General features: G+C 46.5%; 1 protein-coding gene across 1 annotated transcript in view; it reads left to right on the forward strand.

Moving 5' to 3' along the window:
* Positions 1-21,598, forward strand: part of SNX29 (sorting nexin 29) — a 373,799-nt gene that overhangs the window by 66,915 nt on the left and 285,286 nt on the right. The window contains exons 9-11 of the mRNA XM_080942329.1: positions 6,040-6,170; positions 11,940-12,015; positions 13,755-13,837. Of these exons, the coding sequence (XP_080798455.1) occupies positions 6,040-6,170; positions 11,940-12,015; positions 13,755-13,837 (290 nt within the window). The remainder of the gene's footprint in view (positions 1-6,039; positions 6,171-11,939; positions 12,016-13,754; positions 13,838-21,598) is intronic.

The raw sequence follows: 21,598 nt of genomic DNA on the forward strand, positions 1-21,598 counted from the left end.
ATAGGACAGGCTGTTAGACCAGGCTGGCCTTAAATTCCCAGAGATCTTCCTGCTCCTGCCTTTGAGTGCTGGAAATAAAGGAGTGTCCAGTGTGCACACTGTGGACATCTTGTCCGATAGAATGGAGATGGCCGTGTACAGTGAAACTGATAGGGAAGACGTAGGAACTTTCGCTGTAACCAAGTAAACGGGGAGGCCTGGCCCGCACCGTAGATCTGATATTTGCTTGTTTTGGGGGGTGATCTAGTGGCGATGCCCAGCTTCCCTTTACTCAATATTTACCATGAATGTTATAGTGGATGCTGGCCACCTAGGAAACCACCTCACCGGTGCGCTGCGCTTGGACTTTATTCTTAACATTGTTTAGGTTAGGTTTTGAAACAAGTATTTTGTTTTAATGATAAATGATATTTTATGTTGTTTTAAGCAAATCTTAAATCGTTTTTACATTATTTGTGTGTGTATACCTATGTGTGTACACGTGTGTGAAGATACTTGTAAAGACAGTTCTTGTCTTTCATCATATGGGTCCTGGGGGTCAAACATGGGTCAACAAGCTTGACAGCAAGCATCTTTATCTCCTCAGCAATTTGTGTTGGCCCTTTAAAGCCAATCCAGGTGTCAATCCAGTGGCCCTCCAGGGCCTCACCCTTCATGGCTCTGGCTTTACTTTGACTCACACAGGCTGCTAGGAAATGGCAAGAATTTTCTCTGAAACAAGAAGAAAAGTCCACATGCCCAGTGAGGTAGTGGGACGTTTGGAGCTAGGGTTTGTTGATCCCACAGGCGAGAATAAGGCCAAGTTCGAAGCAAGCTTTATTAAATACTGGCCAGGACAATGGACACTGGCCAGGTTCAGACCTGAGGTTCCCAGAGAACAGCCATGAGTTATGTCAGTCTGGTGCTTAGGAAGGCAAACTCCACACGGCTGTGTACTTCTTGCCTTCATCAAGTTGTGTGGGCTGACATACTTCCTGCCTATGTAACTCCTCCTACAGGATCTGTATGTGTGTATATGTAACTACTGGACAGGAGCAAGCACATCTTGTATGGTTAAGGCAACCAACCTTGTTTATAACAGTGCAAAGTCATGGCTTGTCTTACATGAACAACAGCCCTCAGCATTCCAGGACCTTGTCTGACCTTGGGCAAGTGGGGCTTGAGTTTTTGTTTTGTAGGTCTCTTAAGCACAGCAATTTAAACTTAAAATCTAACTTTAGCTCTCACTGACTGGCCATACCGCTTCCCCCTGTGAGAATGTGCCCTGCCTTTGAGCCACTGTATAAACACGGCCATGCCATGGAAAGCTTATCATGTAGACATGAGGGAGAGAACAGTCAAGAGGCAGTGGGGAAGAGTTTAGAACAGAGAGGGAAAGAGGCAGATGGGACGTGGCTAACTATCTGTGAGAGAGGGGACAAGAGCAGGGGATGGAGAACAGAGAAATCAGAGAGAGAGAGAAGCAGGAGAAGGAGAAAGAACAGCCAGGTTAATTGGAGAACTATAGGTCCCTTTGCTGAGGTAAGGAAGTGACCTCTTCTGGTAGAACAGGCTTTACAAATTCCTGAGGAATGCTGGCTAACTTCCAGAAAACCTCCTATAGTCCAGGCTGAGCTGGACTGAGACTCAATTTTGGACATGCCAGTTGGGAGTACCTTGGTTACCACCTGCTACATCAGTGTCTGAAGAGCGTGGTTCTAATATCCTAGAGGCACAGCCATGTTTACCTAAAACTTGGTCAGTGGCAGGACCAAGGCAGGAGCTGTTCCTCTTTCACCTCTACCCCGCTGTCTAAATGTCCTTGTGCTGGTCATGGAAGGAAACAGTTTACTTGTAAGATTCTGTTACGACCATTCCCTGGGTTTCTTGTCCTGAGCAAGAAGGTAGACATTCATAGTTAAGTGTAGCAAAAGTTATACATTATTATGTTGGGTTTGGGGTGGGAGCCAAGAAAACTCACTTCAGAGACTGTTTAAAAACGAAAGCTTTATTTTCTGTGGCACAGGGGGGCGGCCAGTGTGTGGAATCTGAATCTCAACCCTGAAGGAGGGCTGTACAACATTTCTAGAGGGAGGAAACAGAAAGCAAGGGGGAGCATGGTGGACTGTTGCATTGACCAATCATATCTTGATACAAGGGGTTAAGCAAGGAAGTTAAAGAAGGTGACCGGGCCGTATCCAGGTCACCTGGTTTCAGGGTCCTTGAGTGAGCTTTGGCAGAAAGGGCCCCTCTGGACTCTGCTCCAGAATTTAGAATGATGAGGGAACAAACAAGTAGGAAGCTGCACATAGTCAATTAAGTCAAGACGGGCAAAATGTGTACTATTTGTGTGCTTTAGTTTAGATAATGGGATGATAACAACGTTCCTCTGCACATCCTTCACTGGTTAACATACAAACACGAAACATGTGAGAAGCAGGTAGGAGTTGGTTCTGGGTCCTGGGAACATGTACTTGGTTTTGACCCTGCCAGCAAGTTGGAACCTGTTCCTGAGATGGGTGGACTCAGTAAACGGTCTTCTAACAGTCATGCTAAGGGTTATCACGCAAGGTTCACACTCTAAATTCCTAACTACCTGAGCCTGTCTTCCCAAGTTTGCTCACCTGTACCACCACATATGTTAGCTGAAGGCCAGGTCCAGTGTATAACAGAAGTGTCTGATTTCAGGGTCAGGATCCTGAAGGAGACTCTCCAGCCCCAGGGTAGGTCAAGGTGATGTCGGTGTCTCACCAGATGTGCAAAGAACATTGCTCTGGTCTCTGCTTATATATTGTGCAGTGGGTGTCACAGGGCTCTAGGACTGTGTTAGGTTATCTTGAGCGACTGATGTCACTGGGTTATCAGGTGCAGCCTTGGTGGAGAGGATTCCTGACTGAGTTTGTGTTTACTTGTCTAAAAGGCATTTTTACTATGTTTATAACACCTACCCAATGCTAGCCCAGCTAGATTTGGTTGGTGGATTTTAAAGGCTTGTAAAGTAACACCACCTATAAGAGTGTGCCCCATAGTTTAAAATGTTTACAGAGAAAATGTTTGCAGGAAAAATGTCTTGACCTGTGCCCTAAAGTAAAGAGAGGATGCATGTAGAGGTTCATGCAGGTAGGAGGCTGGACTCCATTGTAGTTTGATTTGGAAGATCTCAGTCTGGGTGCTGTTGTATATGAGCAGTGGGTGATACTGTTCTGTGACAGGGTCTCACCATGTAGTCCAGGTTGGTTTTGAACTTAGCACAGCCCTCTTACCTCTACCTCACAAGCACGGGGATTACAGGTGTGAGACACCATACCTGTGGTCAGCATCTTTCTCTTTTTGGTGCTGCAGATTAAATCTAGAGTTTTGTACATATAAACACTGCACCGCTGGACCATGTGGTTATGAAACAGGGCCTTGTTATGTTGCCCAGGCTAGGCAGTCTCTTGAGTGCCAGGATTTTAGGTGTGCACCACCACACTCTGCTAAAGTGTGGAGTATTTATGTATTATAAAATTACACAATTTGGGGCTGGAGAGATAGGTTAAGAGCACTGCCCTCTCTTCTACAGGACTCAATTTCAGTTTCCAGCACTTGGCGGCTCACAGCTATGAGAAAACAGTAAAACCACTGAACCAAACTACTCCATAGGTAGAAAGAAAGCTTTCTGTGGAGACATGTTCTGTGGCTATCTCTGGGGGCATAGAGCACAGCAAAAGACTGGAATGCATCGCCAGTTTTTAAAGAGAACGGTTGGGAGGGAGCCTGGAAGTTAGGGTAGGGGGTCCTTGTGGGTCAGGGCAGCCTGGGATTAGGAGGGGATTTTGACATGTGTTAATAGGGAACTAGATTCTGCATTGCCTGCAGGGACAGAGAAGGGCAGTAGAGACTGTTCCTGACAAACAGAAACTGGCTTCACAGATTCTGAGGTGCTCTGCTTTTAGGGATTTCTTTATCCACTAGCAGCTCTTCTGTTTACCTGGTCAGAGTACAGCCTGAACTGATCCCAGACTGTCATTTTAGGGAACCCACTGTGGACCTAACAGCAATGGTCTGTAACTCCAGTTCCAGGGCATGACACCTTCTAGCCTCTGTGGGTACTGTATGCACATGGTGCACAGACATACACACAGGCAAAAGACCCACACACATAAGCTTTTTAAAAAGTTTAAATTACATAATTTGACTTTTCTCCCCTCCCTCTTTTCTTACTTGATGTAGTAGGAGGTGTGATATTGATCTGAGCTTCCTTATGCTCTCAGTGCAGTTTGAGTGTATAAACTGTAAGAGGATCAGAAGAAGGTCTGCCAGCCTGGGACACCTTAGACCCTGTCTCAAGTAAAGAAGTAAAAAACCAGAAACTCTTGGTAAAACTAAAAATCTATACCCTTCATTCCCAACAGAATCAAGCCAAAGCAAGACCCCAAGTTGATGACAGGTTGAGCTACACAAAGTGCATTAGTGCTTCCCAGCCTCACCTCCCAGTGCTGGAGTACAGGTGTACTGGGGCTGTTTGTGCTCCCCTCACTGCTAAGAGAGAGAAAGGATAGAGAGGTGTGGTGGTAATTTTAGCTACATTGCTTTGGCTTACAGCGAGTCACACCCACCCAGGAGCTATCTGGATTCATGAGTGGAACATACCACACACATACAAGTTAATTTAAAATGCCTTGGCTAGATCAAAGACTGGGCACTCCTAACCTTCCCCTGTTACCCCAGGCCCAATTGGGGGAATGGCCAACAACCACTCACCTAAATTCTCACATGGCTGGTTGGCCATTTCTCCTGTAGCTTCTACATCCCACCCTTCTTCCCCAGTTCATGGTGATTTTCTGTTTCTTCTCCTAACTCCCTTGTCCTAACCTACACAAATCTAAGGGTTCTGCCCCGTCTCTCTTTGCTCATCCATTGGCCACTGACATCTTTATTTTGATCAATCAAATGATTGATCAAAAACCAATTGGGACAAAGATCATTTTTTAAAAAGATTTATTTACTTTATTTATATGAGCATACTGTAGCTGTCTTCAGACACACCCGAAGAGGGCATCAGATCCCATTACAGATGGTTGTGAGCCATCATGTGGTTTCTGGGAATTGAACTCAGGACCTCTGGAAGAGCAATCGGTGCTCTTAACTGCTGAGCTACTTCTCCAGCCCGGGACAAAGACCTTTAACTTTTGGACACACAGATTCCAGATTAAATTAAAACATTAAAACCAATCTCCAACAGAGAGGAAAGGAATGAGATCTCTGAATGAAGTCAGGGGTCTGAAAGGGGCAGGCAGTATTATCTACAGTTAGACAACTTCCTGCTGATCAGGGGTATTTAGTTCCTTGGGACAAATTTGATCTCAGCAATCAGGATGTTTAATTTCTTATTGTTCTTCTCTGCACACAACAATCTAACAAACTACAATCAACAACAACCAGCAACAACCTACAGTAGCCAACATCCAATCGACAACAACCCACCAGCGGAAGATCTCACCTCTCAGGGCCCCAGCATTTATATACCCTATGAAACGTTCTCAGAATTCCAAACATCACACAGTTGCAGAAACTATCTGCAGCTGACAAAATCATACCTCAGCTAGAATATGAGGCAAATCATAGTCATAGCCCCACACCTGGGGTTAAAATAAAACCAGATTTTTATCATATTTCTGTGTTTTGTAATGAAACCCAAATCCCAAAATTGTCACTACAGTGTACACCATTATGGTTGGCTACAAACCACCTTTGTAAGGTCTTCCCCCTTAGCTTCCTGCTCTGCTCCACAATCATGAGCTGAGCCTTCTTGCAGGGTGACATGATTGATGTCTGTGTCCTCTTGCGGACTCTAAGCTCCAGGAGCACATGATAACTGTTTATTGTCTTTGCCCTTGAGGAGAACACAGTACCTGCTTTCTGGAGGCGCTCAGCAAGTTCTTGTAAACAAGTACTTGAGGGGGTCCTTTCTGAGCTTCCTGGTCCTGATTTCAGCCCCACCCAGGCCTGGGGACTTGAGGAGCCCAGATGCTGAGATGTATCTGGAGGCAGTCATGCAGCTGTGTTCTTTCTCCACAGGACACTGGATGGGAAAGTCTGCCTCCCCCAGGTACATGGCTGGGCCCCGCTGCAGGTGCTTCATGGAGATGCCGATGCGGACACTGACGTCCTCTTCCCTGTCAGCGGAGTGGGCTCCTACGGTACAGCAGGTGGGTGCTTCCTGTCTTCTCCATAAGAGCTTTTGTTCCAAGAACCAGAGGGGGTTTTTGAGTTATCTGTAGAAACAGGTAGGAGCTAGGAGATCTGGGGCTCAGGGCAAGGATGGCTTGTGCACATTCATAATTAAGAAGAAGTTTAGAGATTTCCTCTAGAAGCAGAATGCCTTGGGGTAAATTGGTTGGCAAGACCGTAGGAGACTCACATTCCTGCTCCCAACAATCTATTGCTAACCTTGGTCACATCAAAGTTAACCACAAACAGTGACCATTATTTTGTACCTAAGGAGAAGGGACATCTGAACTCTGTAAAGGCCCTTCCCAGCACCTATGCTCCTCTCTGTGTGTGTGTGAACTCTCTTTCTGTGTGTGCTTCTCTTTCTGTGTGTGCCTATTTGGTGATGGCTTCAGAGATGTGCAGCTAATCTGAGAGCGTTCCTCAGTTCACTTGCAGCCTGTTGTTTTCTAACTTCATCCCCTTGAGTCTAACATTCTTACCTTCTTTGTCCTTACTTTAGCTTCAGTGGCTGCTTGTGAAGTTGAGGAGCATATCAGCTCCTCTCTGTTGCTGAGATAAACATAACGACCAAGAGCAATTTATAAAAGAATGAGTTTATTTTGGTTTCTAGTTCCCGAGGGTTAAGGGAGCATCACAGTGGGAGGCATGGCAGTAGACATGCATGACAATCAGAGAAGGAAGCTGAGGGCTCCCATCACCCACAATAAACAATGCACAGACAGAACTGACTGGTAATGCTGTAAGGCTTTGCTTTCTGAAAGCACACCCCCAGTGATGTCCTTCCTCCAGTGACCCGCATATCCTCATAACCTCCCCAAACAGCATTACCACCGAGGACCACGAGGACCACGTGTTAATCAAATGCCTGTAGCTGAGGGTGGTATGTCTCATTTGAACCAGTACAAGGAGTCACTGTCACATACTGCTGTGATCTGATACGGTAGACTTTGGAGCTCACTGGGAAGGCTTTTCTCTTGACAGTCACGATTCTGTGGGAGCTGCCAGGGGGCTGTAGGGAGTACCTAGCCAACTATAGGGTCACATGATATTCGAAGTTCATGGTGTTCTTTTTTCAGCATTTATCTTTTCTGTTATGTACCTGGTGCTAGGCCATGGGGGATCTGAAAGGAAATCCCACCTGAGGCCTTCCTCCATATTCATAGTTTTATTTTTTACTTTAATGATTTTTTTCTCACAGGGTTTCACTGTGTAGATTTAGCTGGCCTAGATCTCACTATGTAGATCAGCCTAACTTCAAACTCACAGAGATCCACCTGCCTTTGCTTCCTGAGTAGTAGGATTAAAGGGGCATATCGGTAGCCTTTTAAATCCTTTAAAATTTTGTGTGTATATTTGTGTCTATATGTGGCTATGTGCACTTGAAGGCACATAGTGTAGGTGCCCATGGTGGCCAGAAGACGGTATTAGATCCCTTGGTGCTGGAGTTATAGGCAATTAATTGTGAGCCAACAGATGTGGGTGTTGTGAACTGAACATAGGTCCTCTGGAAAAACAACAAGGGCTCTTAACTATTCACTGAGCCATCTCTTTAGCCCCATATTTAAATCTCTTAAAATGACATTTACTTATTTATATATTTTGAGTGTGAGTGTGTGAAGATGTGTCACTGTGCATGTGTGGAGGCTAGATGTTATGGTAAAAATAAAAATGTGGTAACTTTTTATCCCGTGCTAGGGCCACATGGTACATGCAGACTGGCTGCTACTCTGCCATGTGGTCTGCAAGCTGCCCTCTCCATGAGGTCCTCTAGGTGGATAGTTACCATGCCTGGCACACACACATCTTGTTCTTCGGGTCCTGCATGTTCTCACTCGGCGTGAGCAACAGAGACAAATCCACACGCTCCAACTGCCTCTCAGCCATTGCTTTCGAACACTGTCCTTCACAGCCCGGTAAAATCATGACTCAACAATAAATAACTTATCAAAGAGATTTATATGTTAAATTCTCAGTTCACAATACATCCAAATAATAAATTCACTGCCAATTAATAAAGATATAAATTGCCCACTTAGACAAGATAAAATTGATGTAGCTCACCTTGATCTGAACCATCCTCCTCTTCTGTCTCTATCTTGATTCTTCTTCTTCTTCTCTCCCACCTTACCAAATCTTTGTCCCTGCCCCACTCTCTACCGTCCAGTCTTATATCGCCTTGACTTAACTAGTGCCAGTCCTCATCTGCATATAGACATCAATCTACTGCCAGAGGACAACTTTCAGGAGTCACTTTCTTTCCATCAAGTGGATTCTCACCTTCCCTGCTCCTCAACCTGCATTTCTGCTTTTCACTTGCTCTGCCCCCACCTTCTGTACTTGGGGTCTTCCCTCAGGTTGTAGCTTAGATGTCTCTTTTTCTTTTTCTTTTTTGAGACATGGTTTTGCTATATATTCCTGGTTGGCCTAGAACTCATTATGTAGACCAGACTAACCTTAACTTGTGGCAGTCCTCTAGCTTTCTTGACAAATAACACATTTTTTTGTTATTTGTCAACAAATGCCATTTTTTCCCATTGTTCCCTTCTTGGACAGGTCAGGCTTCATGTCCCTCAGTGTGCAACCCTGAAAAGTGGTTTTCATTGTTCTAATGGAGATATTGTGCAGAGACAGATTTGTGTATAACTAGACAGTGCCTGTCCTTTCTAGTCTGTGAGCTCCACAAGTGCAAGGCCATGCCTGTCTTCCAGTATTACCCTGAGTTTGATACTGGTCAGTTCTCCATTGGGGCTGAAAGTAAACTCCTGTGGAATGGATGAGCAAATGGCTGCAGATGGAGAGATACTGTGGGGCAAGGATGCATAGTGTCAGGAGAATGATACCCACAACAGAGGACACAGGGCAAGGATGCATAGTGTCGGGAGAATGATACCCACAACAGAGGACACAGGACAAGGATGCATAGTGTCGGGAGAATGATACCCATCCACATAGGACACAGGACAAGGATGCATAGTGTCGGGAGAATGTTACCCATCCACATAGGACACAGGACAAGGATGCATAGTGTCGGGAGAATGATACCCATTCACATAGGACACAGGACAAGGATGCATAGTGTCGGGAGAATGATACCCATCCACATAGGACACAGGACAAGGATGCATAGTGTCGGGAGAATGATACCCACAACAGAGGACACAGGACAAGGATGCATAGTGTCGGGAGAATGATACCCACAACAGAGGACACAGGACAAGGATGCATAGTGTCGGGAGAATGATACCCACAACAGAGGACACAGGACAAGGATGCATAGTGTCGGGAGAATGATACCCACAACAGAGGACACAGGACAAGGATGCATAGTGTCGGGAGAATGATACCCACAACAGAGGACACAGGGCAGACAGAGGTGCTGAGGCAGGAAAGCTGGGAGGTCAGAGGGGCAAATGTACTTATGGTCAGTCAGTGAGTCTTCCTGTTCGTGAGGAGGGCTCAGCCCAGTGGTAAACAGATGCTTCACTTACTAACTTTGTGATCCTGGCAGGTCAGTTAAGCCCTTGGGGTCTGTGTCTTCATCTGTGAAGTTAAGATAATACAGACTGGGGTTGTAGCCCAGTGGTAGGTGGAGCATTTCCCCAGCACCTGTGTGCTATCCCATCAGCACACATATAATACAAGATGCCAGTGTATCTGGTTCACCACAGTGCCAGCTGTGTGTATGTCTGCCAGCCACAGAGAGGGGTCATGTCAGTGCTGCGTCTGGAATGACCTCTGTTCCAGCTATGCGTGGTGTTGGACTCAGTCGTGGCTGAATTTCAGCATTTAGGATGACTGAGCTGAGGTGGCCTCCTGCTGAAAGGTCCTTAGACGACACTGAGGCTGCTAACCAGAAATTAGCACATGAGCAGAGTGAGGGATAATCTAGTGAGACTGGAGATTTGGGGATATTGTGTTTGTCAGCTTCCTGTTAAACAGTCCTTGGGACAATTAACTTCTAGGGAGGAAAGGTTTATTTTGGCTCACAAGCTCAGAGACTTCATTCCATGATCAGTTGCTCCATTGTCTTGGGCTTGTGGTGAGGCAGAACATCAAGTTTGGGAATGCAAGATGGAGGGGCTGCTTACCTCATGGTGGCCAGGAAACAGAGAGCTAGGAAGGAACCTGGTTCCCAGGATCTGACTCTTCAAGCACACTCCTCCAGTGAACCGGGCTGTGCCTCTTAGAGTCCTACTGTGATACCATGAACGAGGGAGTAAACATAGGCCATTGCCAGGAACTGTCACCTTAGCAGATCTTCTGGTTCTGTGGTGGGAGGGCAGGTGTCCCTGAGCTAAGAATCCAGAAGGAAGTAGGATTATAAGGCTCAGGGGTTTTGAAAGTGCAGGGGGCTTCTGGGCCCAGGGAGGTATCAGTAGAATTTCCTGATGTGCCAGGATTTAGGGCTAAGGTTTCAGCCAAACGAGGGAGTTTGAGAGCTGTCATCTTGAGAGGCAAGAATATACACTAGACTCTGTAGGATCACCCAAAGGCTCGGGGCCAAAGAGCCATTGTGGTTCACATATGTAATCCCAGGCCTCAGGAGGTGGAGGCAAGATTGTTACAAATTTGAGGCCAGTCCAAGCTACAGAGTGAAATCTTGTCTCAAAACTACAACAATATAAAATTTAATTTTGTCAAATAATTGTTAAAATGTTGTAAGATAGGCCAGACAAGTATGATAGGCATATGTTTGTAATTCCAGCAGTGAGAAGGCTGAGGCAAGAAAAGCTTGAGTTAGAGGCCAGCCTGGTCTACATAGGGAGATCCTGTCTCCAAACAGCAGAGCCACACACACACACACACACACACACACACACACACACACACACACACACACACAAACACACACACAACAGAACACCAGGAAGCAAGGCACAGAGAGGCTGCGTGGCTGAACTACCTCTGAGGAGCAAGGCTCAGCACTGTAGGCAGCAGCATCTGCTCCCTTTAGCCTCACAGGTAGCAAGGAGGGGACAGGTAGTCATTTGATTTTCCATCTGATGCCTCAGTCCTGGGATGGAACCAGGCTTGCCCTGCCCTTGGGTTCCTAGAGCCAGTGGGGGTTGACTGGGATGTGCTGCCAAAGTGAGAAAGGATCTGTCTTCTCCAGGCTCAGGTCCCTTTAGGACAAGCAGAGGGAGAAGCAGAGGCCAGAGGATTGGTCTGCCTCTGTGGCCCCTTTGCCTGACTCAAGAGTTTCATGAATGAGCAAGGGTTCTCCTGCCTGATACAATCTTCCTGGACATCCAGTTCCAGGTGTAGGATCTGCACATTTTTTCCTGGGAGGAGGCCTGAGCAGCAGCTAATGCATATGCAACAACCAGTAACATTCTTTGCTTATTCTAGAGATTCATGGCCTCACTTCCTTTCCCAAATGCTTAGTGGCTTTTGACTTAGTAGAAAGTGTCTGACTTTGTCAATGATGAGACGCTGCTGCCCTCTAGTGTCCACTACAAGCAGGAACAATTCACCTAACAAAACCCCGATTCTGCTGTGGGCCCTAGATTATGGACTTTGTGAATAACTTCCGTTGCGTCAAAGTTTTTGTTTTGTTTTGTTTTTAAAGCACATGTAGCAACTAGTGATGAATATTAATGATGTGTGCTTGAAAGAAATGGGTATCAGATGAAGCCAGTGTGTGGGTGGAAGAGTTTTAATGTAGCTAATAGGCCAGCTGAGTACATGGTAAGGAGAAATGGAGTTGAAAGTAAAGCCTCACCCTCTCTGCGTGATTTCTGCAGATGCCCCTGTGGGAAGTCTGGAGAATGGAACAGGAGCAGAGGACCATATACTCCCAGAGCCTGGCCTTCTGTACAGGTCAGTATTAGGACACCAGTCCATCTAGACTGGGATGTGCTGTTTATGTCTCTGCCTTTTATTCTCATTTGAAGATAGGTGGTACCTGTTGGCATTGAAGACTGAGGCCTGACCTCATGTTTGTGCCCAGATGGGCAGCTGTTGGGGCCATGGGTGACCATTCACCCAGACAAACTGCTGTGTGACCCAGCGTCCGAGCTGGGTGGCCCCTCAGTGGTGGAGTGCACGTACAATGTGCGTAAAGCCCAGGGTTCCATTCTCAGCATGGAAAGGAGTGGCAACAGACATCCAACCTCATTTGCCCACCCCTGCCCTTGCCACAGATGTGCGGCCATACTGAGTACCTCTGCCCCAGCCTTCCTAGTTAAAGTTTGTTAGTAGTTGATAATGAATATCAGCCCCAGTGTTAAATGATGGCTAGGCCAAGGGGAAAGAGGTACTAGCTGTTAAGTAATTAGTGTACTACCTGCAGCTTGTAAGTACAGCAGGCTTTTCTCTATCACATTAAAAAGAAGAGAAAAAAGAAGAGACACTAAGTCGCTGGTGTCACTGTTGCTCACAGGGACATTGGCCTGGTCTCCCAACATCACCTGTTGCTCTTATTTTTTCCCCTCCCTTCACAAGTTTAATTTTGTGTCTTAAAGTTACCCATCTGTGTGCTCAACTTAACTTCAAGGTATGCCCCACCCCTTGCTTGGTTTTGTGTCACCCAGAACAGACAGGAAAATGACACACTATGAAGGGCCTGATACCACTGAGCTCAGTCTCATAAAGGATGGTGTCACTGCACCCTTCCAGGACCCTCACCACACCCTTCCAGGACCCTGACTCCTTTCTTATTATATTTTGGAGCCTTTTCCAAAGTCTATAGTGATCAAGGAATGTTGAGTCCTGTCCTTGGGGTGTGGGTGGGGTCTTCCTGCCCTTATGCACAAGCCTGTGCTATTGCTCACAATTGTAAACAATTAGAAACTGATTGTAGGTACCACCCGATCCGGTCACCTGCAGTCAGTATGCTCTCTAAGCCTCTCTGAGCACTAGCCCTGCTTACAGGGGATGCTGGAGCCAGTTGTCATGGCATTTTTATATCCATTGGTTAGTACACAGCCTGGTTCTATGTCCTCATTTAAATGCATCTTGTTTACAGTCTACAAGAGATGTCGCTCAGCTGTAGGAGAGTGCTTGCCTGCCTAGCATGCGTAGAGCTCTGGGTTTGATTCCCAGCACCATATAAAACTGGGTATGGATCAGAAGTTCAAAATCATCTTTGGCCACATAGCAGGTTCCAGCCTGGGATCTATGAGGGACTATTAGAAACAGACACCGTTGACTAGTTGCCACTGGATAGTGGCATTGCACACTTGTATAGCATGCAGGGCACTTGTACTAGGAAGTTCACCCAGGGACTATTTTAACTAGGAAGAGTGATAATACAAACCACAAGAATGTGAAAATACGCCACTGACAGAATGTGTGTCCACAGCTCCACGGGTTGGACACCAAGGCAGTGGTGACTTGTCTAACCCCAGCTGCAATCATGCCTATTGAGCAACTAGCTTTTCCCTCCTGAGTGAGTGGCTTACAAAGGGCATTTGAATTGGGTTTGGAGTTACCAGTAAATTTCAGACATATGTTGGGGTAGCTGCATTGTTTTTCCAGTAGATTCCTGGGGAAACACTTTGCCTGCGTGCGTTGTGTTTTGGGCTGAGTGTAACTTCCTTCTGTCTGTTTTCCCCCAGTAGAGAAGCTGGTTCTCCAGGCAGAGGAAGTCCTCTGAGCAGCTTGTTACCTTCTGCCTCAGTGCCAGAGTCCATGACAGTCCGTAAGTACTCTCTGAGTGGCGAGTTTGCCAGCAGCACATCTGTGCTTATCCTGTACACGTGTGGGCTGTGCAAGCAGACATGAAGTTAGTGAGTGTTTGCTTTCTGTGAACCTGATCACTATAGGCTTCCAGACTATGTCCAGATTGTGGTGCATGGGGTGTGTCTGCTAAAGGATGCAAGGAACTTTCTGTTAGAACCTTGTGGGTTCTAAGTTACCTTCTATGTGTAGCCAGCAAGTAAGAGACGTTATGACTTTCCTTGTGACTCTGGATACACACATACACACACACACACACACACACACACACACACACACACACACACGTCAGCAGCAGATGGGGGTGGGGCCGATGCCCCGACCAGGTTGGCTGAGGGGTGTAGGGGAGACTCCACGGTCATCAGAGGCCAGGGCTCTTCTGTTTCAGTAAATATTAAAAAGGGTGTGGCTACCGGCCCCTGCGTGTTCTCCCTCTGCACGGAGTCACACAGTCATGCAGTCTGTGAGCCTCCAAGCCCCAGCTGTTTCTCTGCCACTTTCACTCACTGTTCCCTTGGAGGGTTGTTACCATTCCTGACACACACATTATGGTCCTAGGGCTGCTCCAGCATGGCACCACGCCACACTAGCCCCAGGTACTCTCTAGCCACCCTCTCCCGGCTGTCTCTCCCCAGCCGGGAACTCAGCTCACATTCCCTGCAGCCTGATAAGATCAAAGCTCCAGAAACTTGTAACTTATCAATCAGATTTATATGTTAAATTCTCAGTCCACAATACAGCCACACAATAAACTCACAGCTAGTCAATAAAGATATAAACTACCCACCTAGATAAGATAAATTGACCTATAGAGATCCATCCCTTAAAAAATATACATAACTACCTAGGACCAATTAAGACCACCCGGATCTGGCTCATCCTTCTTTGTCTCCATCTTGATTCTTCTCCCTTTCCTCTCTCTCCCGCCTTACAAAAACTTTGTCCCCACTGTCCAATCATGCATCGCCTTGACCTAACTTGTGCCAGCCCTCACCTGCATACAGACATCTACCTACACACTTCCTTCTCCTGACTAGTTGTTGTACTTGCCTTCTGAGCTCTAGCCAGCCCATTCCTACCCTGATAGCAGGAAGGAGAGGGGCAGAGGGCAGGCTTTCAGTTTCCATTTAGGGATCTATCTACTCTTGGATAGTGTAAAAATCACACCTTTCTTCTTTATCAGCCTTTGGGTGAAAAATCAGCATTTCCTTCAAACAGCAAAGTGCAACAAACCCTGTCACCCAGAGAAGCTACAGGCCCCTTAAACAGCACCCCAAAATGCTGTTTTTGCTTGGAGATACTATCTGAGGTACCATAGAAACTTACATATGGATCTCCTGGATCTCCTCACTTGGGCACTCTCCCTGGCCATGTCCCCCATGAGCTGTTTCCCACGCTCTCCTGCTCCTATGTCCTCCCTTCCGTGGCTGCAGAGCAGGAACTGCTAATGTGAGCTCTGTTGCTGTGTGGGGTAAGCAGATGCTGAGGTCTATGTGAGGATGATCTGTCACCTTCTCCTCAAGGCCAGACATGGTTCCTAAGACCCTTCCCAGCCTCTCTCCAGGTATGAAGCAGGTGAACTGGGTTCTCTGGGGGTTGCCATGCATCTTTTCTCTGAGCCTCCCAAGCCGTTTTCATGCCTGACAAAGCCACCAGCTTGGTTCGTTCCTTTTTGTGATACCCCTGAGCTGTGCCTGCTGCAGGGACTCAGCCCGCCTTGTTTTCATTCATTTCCTTTTTAGAAATTAATTCTAGTTGTTTCTGGCCATCGCCAGCCTTCTGAAGGAAAGGCCCACATTAGTGGGCTGCTTGAGTCTGGGTATCTGTCAGTTATAAGTGCGCAACAGTGTGGGTGGTGGTGGAGTAGCTTTGCTTTTCTGGGGGGTGATGAGGATCCTGGTTCTTTCAGAAATGTGGTGGAAGTTACCTGCCTCCACTCACCCTTACTTTATCTGTGAGATGGGTAGGAAGGGCTGTCTGTGAGGCTCTACAGGATTAGTCTGATGTAACAGAGGATCACATACTGAGAAGCTTTGGCAAATGTTTCTTTTCCTGTGTGCTTGTGAGTGTTGTGTCTGTCCTTGATAGTGGCTGGCCCTCGACACCCCTACTTCTTGGTCGTCCCAGCTAGGACTCCCTGCACTTGTCCTAGTCCTTGCATTCTCACTGGCAGCAGAATGAGGCCACCTTTGAGTCTGTGTGCCTGTGGTGACTTGTCTGCTCTTGGTAGTTACTAAGATGCCAAAGAAAGGCGTCTCTATCCCTGCTACAGTCGTCTGTGCCCAGTGGGCAGCAGTCGTTGATATGAGAGACCTTGATAGGGTGGCGTGGATAAACACTCTTGTGCGCATGCACGCATGCACACACACACACACACACACACACACACACACACACACACACACACACACACACACACAGTGCTGAGGCTGGAGTCTAAGGCCTGGCACATGCAAGGAAACACCCAACAACTAAGCTGCAGTCCCAGCCTTGTCCCCAGTTCTTCACACTTTGGCTTGTGTAGGTGAATGTGGTCGCCAGCCTGGAAGGCAGCAGAACTCTGATGGTCTAGGCTGAGTTTGCAGGGTTTTGGAATGCTACCTTTCTTTGTAAAAGGCAAGTGTCACAATCATGTCTTTGTGTTCAGTAGCTAGCAGTGTAGAACTCAGCACAGTCAGATAGTGAGGTTACTGGAACATGCCTTGTGAATCCTGTGAATGCCAGTGAATTGAGAGTAGCAACTACATGCATGTACACACACATATACACACACTGCATACAAGTTTAAACCCATACATACAAGAAACATACTCAGAAGAGTGTATAAATTACATTTTGAAAAGGCAGATTGGGACAATGTATCTCAGAGTTACACTTGTTAAGTGTTCAGTAACTTGTAGGTGAGACTGTTAGTACCCTTAAAGGATTTGTTGCTGGATAATTATACCATATGGTGCTCAGGCCTCTAAAGGGGTGGACATGATTTTTTTTTTTGTTGTTGTTGTTTGTTTTGTTTTAATGGGACATCCCTACTACTAAAAGCCTCTGAAGCTCCCTTTTTGGAATGTGTACCCTTAGTTTTCTCTATACACTTGAACAGATGTTTCTTAGTTGGGGTGATTTCAACCCCAAGTTGCTGTGGGGGCCAGCCCTGGTGGGGGGTTGTCTTCTTTCTTGTTGATTCTTCTTGAGGCAGCAGAGTGGGAAGAGTGTCGGCAGAGGGTAAGACTTGGTCTTACAAGATATGGTGTTAAGACTTTGTCTTCCGAGGTATTTAGGGTTGCTTATAATAAGAAGTTTACTATCTAAGTCTAAGTTACTAAGCTACTATAGCTGACCTGCCTTCTGTGTTCCTCTGAGGCCAGAAACTGCAGTCTCTGGCAATTAGCACCTCTTCCTAAAAGCAGCAAGGGACTAAGTAAATAGTCTTTGTACTACCTCAGCAGGAGGCGCTGGGCTCTAATGTCAGGAAGCATGAAGAAAAAGGGACACTTAGAAAAGTGATTGTAAAGTTTATTATTAAGTTGTAAAAAGTTTCCCATGAAAGCTATCTAAGGAGAAAAGTGGCCCGATCCTTTAAGGGGGTGGGGGTGGGATGGGAGATGGGAGGGAAAAAGGTTCTAGCAAGGGAAAAACTACTCTTCTCTTTTTGTCCTCAGTACAGTTCCTATACGTCTTTCAGAATACATGATCCCATGTTACACACACACACACACACACACACACACACACACACACACACACACACACACACAAAATCAACTCATACATTGAACTAGAAGTTTACAACAGAGAATGTTTACATGCATACCCATTAGGAGTGATTATCTGGCTAAGCATCCATCACCTGTCTCAGCTCCACAGGTTCACTGAAGGTTTAAAACCATAAATAAGTTATTAGTGAAGTTTTATGAAGATAAACCCAGTCAATATTTTATCCTCTGTCCTAGCACCTATAATAAACTGTTAGTTCCCTTTTTATGGCCTTTGGTTAATTGTTTTACAACCTCTTGGAATGTGCTCTGAGTAGAAGAAAGTCTGGTTACTCTCTAAGAGCAATTAATTGATGACACTTGGGAGACTGACAGAATTCTCACTGCAGTTCTATTAGAAATGACCTAATGGCAGCACCACTATGAAAGAGCGTAATAATCAGTTATGGTTTTAGGAATTCTTATAGGCTCATCATTAAGACTCAAGAAGTCATTTATATGTCTATATAGCATCACTACAAGACAGTATATCTTCATAGATCTGCAGAGATCTGCTTCATAGGGTGTGCTATTACTTAATGATTGTTATATATGTTTAATAATAACAGGAAAAACATATCAATAGCAAGGATCTTTCCTAAAGTGAATCCCTTACAGCCCTGCTTACTAAAGGCGAACCAGTCACAGTTATATAATAATCTGATTATCTCAGGATGATCATCTGCTAGTTTTTAGCTTGTCCCCCTATGGCTCCTGACACCAATGGGATATGTGGCCATGCCAGGAGACATTGGATATCCCTACCTGGCATGAGAGTGCCTTTGGCAAAGCATGAGTCTGGTTGTGCCAATGACAGCAGGCTGTTTGCATGCCCAGTATCCTTGTGGGTGGAGTAGGGATATTGAATATCTGCTGAAAAGATCATTGGAATAAGACTCTAGGGACTGCTCAGCACTCCTGTGGGTGTCTGTTGTCTCTTCAGCCCTGTCAACTCCACTGTGAAGATGTGGCAGCTGCAGGTGTGGAAGGCTAAGCACCTGTAGACTGGCTCTGAAAGGGTCTGCGTCTGGAGCTGCTCTGAGCACAAGGCTTCCTGGTGCCATTGTCTTTCATGAGGATGCTCATGTAGTGGGAATCTGTTCCTATCACAGCCCTTTCTCCACTCCTGAATTAGCTTCTTTATTTGGGAGCTGAGAGCTGTAGTGAGCCACTCAAGCCTTCCTCCCTGTTGTTGGTGGACAGCCCTTTAGCACCAGGGGGTGCCATAGCCTTTCCTCTGTCCTTGCTGTCTGTTCTCCGTTCCTCTTGCAAAGACCTTGGGGTTTTGCGTCTCTTTTGTGGGTGTCCAGGGCTGGTGCCTAATTTCAACAGTCAGGTGGGGTGACAGAGGTGATGTGCACATAGCTTCCTGTAAGGTGTCACCATAGCCATGCCTTGCCCATGGCTTTGGAGGGAAGGAGGGGAGTCTGGTCTACTTTAGAAGAGAATATACTGCTAACTAGAAACTGTGTTTCCTTTGCTATCACTGCTTAGCCACAGATATTTACATGGCTTTTGAATCCTGACCACTGCCTTCCTTTTCTTTCAACTTGAGTTGCTTGTCCCTTGTCACTTTAGATGTTGAGCCATGACAGAGAGGGCAAGAGAAATACCCTTTGTTGCTCACTGGCCCTACTAAGCAGCCTGTTTTCCCCTTGATATCATGGGAAGGAATTCTCAGTCTCAGGGAGGCAGTCTGGCCCGTTACCTGGCAATCCCATTCCAAACACTGGATGTTTGAGAAATGAAACTAAGAAGCACTATGAAGTGAAACGAGGAAGCCAGTGGGAGGGCCAGCATCAGTCCCGGGCTTGGCTGAGGGTTCCGTGATGAGATTTTAGGATGAACTGGCACAACAGTGACCATTAAACAGGTCACAGTCCAAGCCCCATGTGCCTTAGTCACACAGCTACCTGGGTGGTGCAGCACAGATTGCTTATGCTGCAGACTAGATTTTCCTTCAAATCTTGTTTCCTAGATTACAGCGATGGTCAGGAATTGGAAGGTTCCAGAAATGATTTAGATATACCTCAGTTCTTAATTTGTTCATCCACTCCCTAAATGCTTACTAAATGTCTGCCACAAAGTGGGCACTGTTCTAGGTACTGGAGGAAGGGTAAGGCTCCATTTCTACTGCTTATAAACTTTGTGCCTCAGCTTCCCCATCACTGAAACACACAGAATGAGGCTCCTATAGTTGTTTTGAGGCCTGAGGGAGGCAGTGTGTGTGGAAGGTGGGTCCCACTCAGTGCTCAGAGGCACTGTCAGCTTTTGCACTGTGGATCCTGCTCACACGATGGGTAATTGGACAAGAAGGAAGGAGCCATATGGTAGTGACACAGGAAGGAAGGGAGTTAAATGAAAGTGACACAGGAAGGAAGGAGCCATATGGGAGTGACACAGGAAGGAAGGGAGTTGTATGAGAGTGACATGGCTGTTTTGTCACCAGGGGGCACTAACTGCCTTCTTGTGACTTTCAGCTGTCCACCTCTCTCAGGAGTGCATCCCAAGCAGGAAATCCTGGGATGCACTGCCACCCCAGCCCAGTGCCTAAGAGCATGGATTCCTTTGATCAAATGCTGCAGCTGATGCCACTGTCACTAACACAGACATTTTTTTTTTACCAATGCTGGGAATCGGAGGGAGGAAGGGACAGAACTATGTGGTGGAATCCATAACGTGACCTCAGTGCAGAGGGAAGGGAAAGCTTTGTGCTGTAATTCCCAAATTGAATCTTATCTATTTGAGGCTCCCATGAATGAGACAAGAGATCAGGGACTGATGCAAAAGCAAGAGGTTTATTAGTCCCGTGCACTGGGGTGGCCTACATCTAGAGGAGAGGCAACCAAGAGCCCTCTGTTAGTATAGTTTTTATACACTTAGTAACGGGTGGGCTACAGTGATGGTAACTAGGTATGCAAGCATTGGTGGGTTTAGTTGACTTTTAATTCGATTGGCTGCTGCCAATGTGGGTTACATCTAAGGACCTATGCCCTTCATTCCTGGGGCCACCCTGATAAGACATTTCTCCCCAGGAAGTTCTGGCTCCTGCCTGGGTCATATATTAAGGTTCTTCCCCTACATTCCAGGGGCTGTGCAGATAAGGTTGAAGCACTCCTTCCTGGAGGGTGCGGGACACAAAAACCCTTAGTAAGAGGGGGGAAGCTGTAAGGAGGGTGTGGGACTGTAAATGGCCTTAGAGTCCTTCAGTACATGGGTGTGGTAGGGCTAAAGAAGCCTTTGGAGAGATGGGGATACTTGCCAAGAAGGGTGGGATACAGAAGCGGCTTGAGAAGGGCTATTCTGAGCTGCAGTACCATGGACTCTGAGGGGCACCTACACCCTTGTCACTATTAGAAAGAATGGAGGAAATGTTACTTGTCAGACAGCAGAAAGGAAGGGGGTTTTCACTGGAGTAGAGATTGGCCTAGTAGCATAGCCAGAGGGCATGAAGTTTGACTCTCACCCAATACCCTGTCCTGTTTCCTGGATGTGGTAATATACATCCAAGTATCTAGTTTCAGATCTAGCAGGAAAAAGAATCAGCCATTTTCCTGGAGTTACTGTTACTGGGTCCCAGCCATCTGCTATCAATGAGCTTTGATTCTGGTCCTTAGCACAGGAAACTGTTATCTAGGAAAACCTAGCTCAGGGTCACTCTGGCTAGACTTTGAGCAGGCCCAGGTAGTTTGAAGGTGTTTTCCTTTTCTCTGTGTCATGCGAGCAGCCTGGCACTGCAGCTGTATCCACAACCTCTGGCGGTGAGCTGTGGGCAGGTTCCCATTCTCACACACTGGACTGAAATATTCTCCATTGCTGTGATGTGCTCTCTGAATTTGGGAAACATGTTGTTAGATTTCCTCACACACGTCTTGAGATCTTGAATACAGTGTGCCTCACACTCTGCGACCCGTCTCCTTTATGACAGATGCAAGGGACAGTAGCACTGAGGCGCAGAGACTGCCCTGCCC

This window comes from Micromys minutus (assembly GCF_963924665.1).
Source record: "Micromys minutus genome assembly, chromosome: 31".
NCBI classification, from domain to species: Eukaryota; Metazoa; Chordata; class Mammalia; order Rodentia; family Muridae; genus Micromys; species Micromys minutus.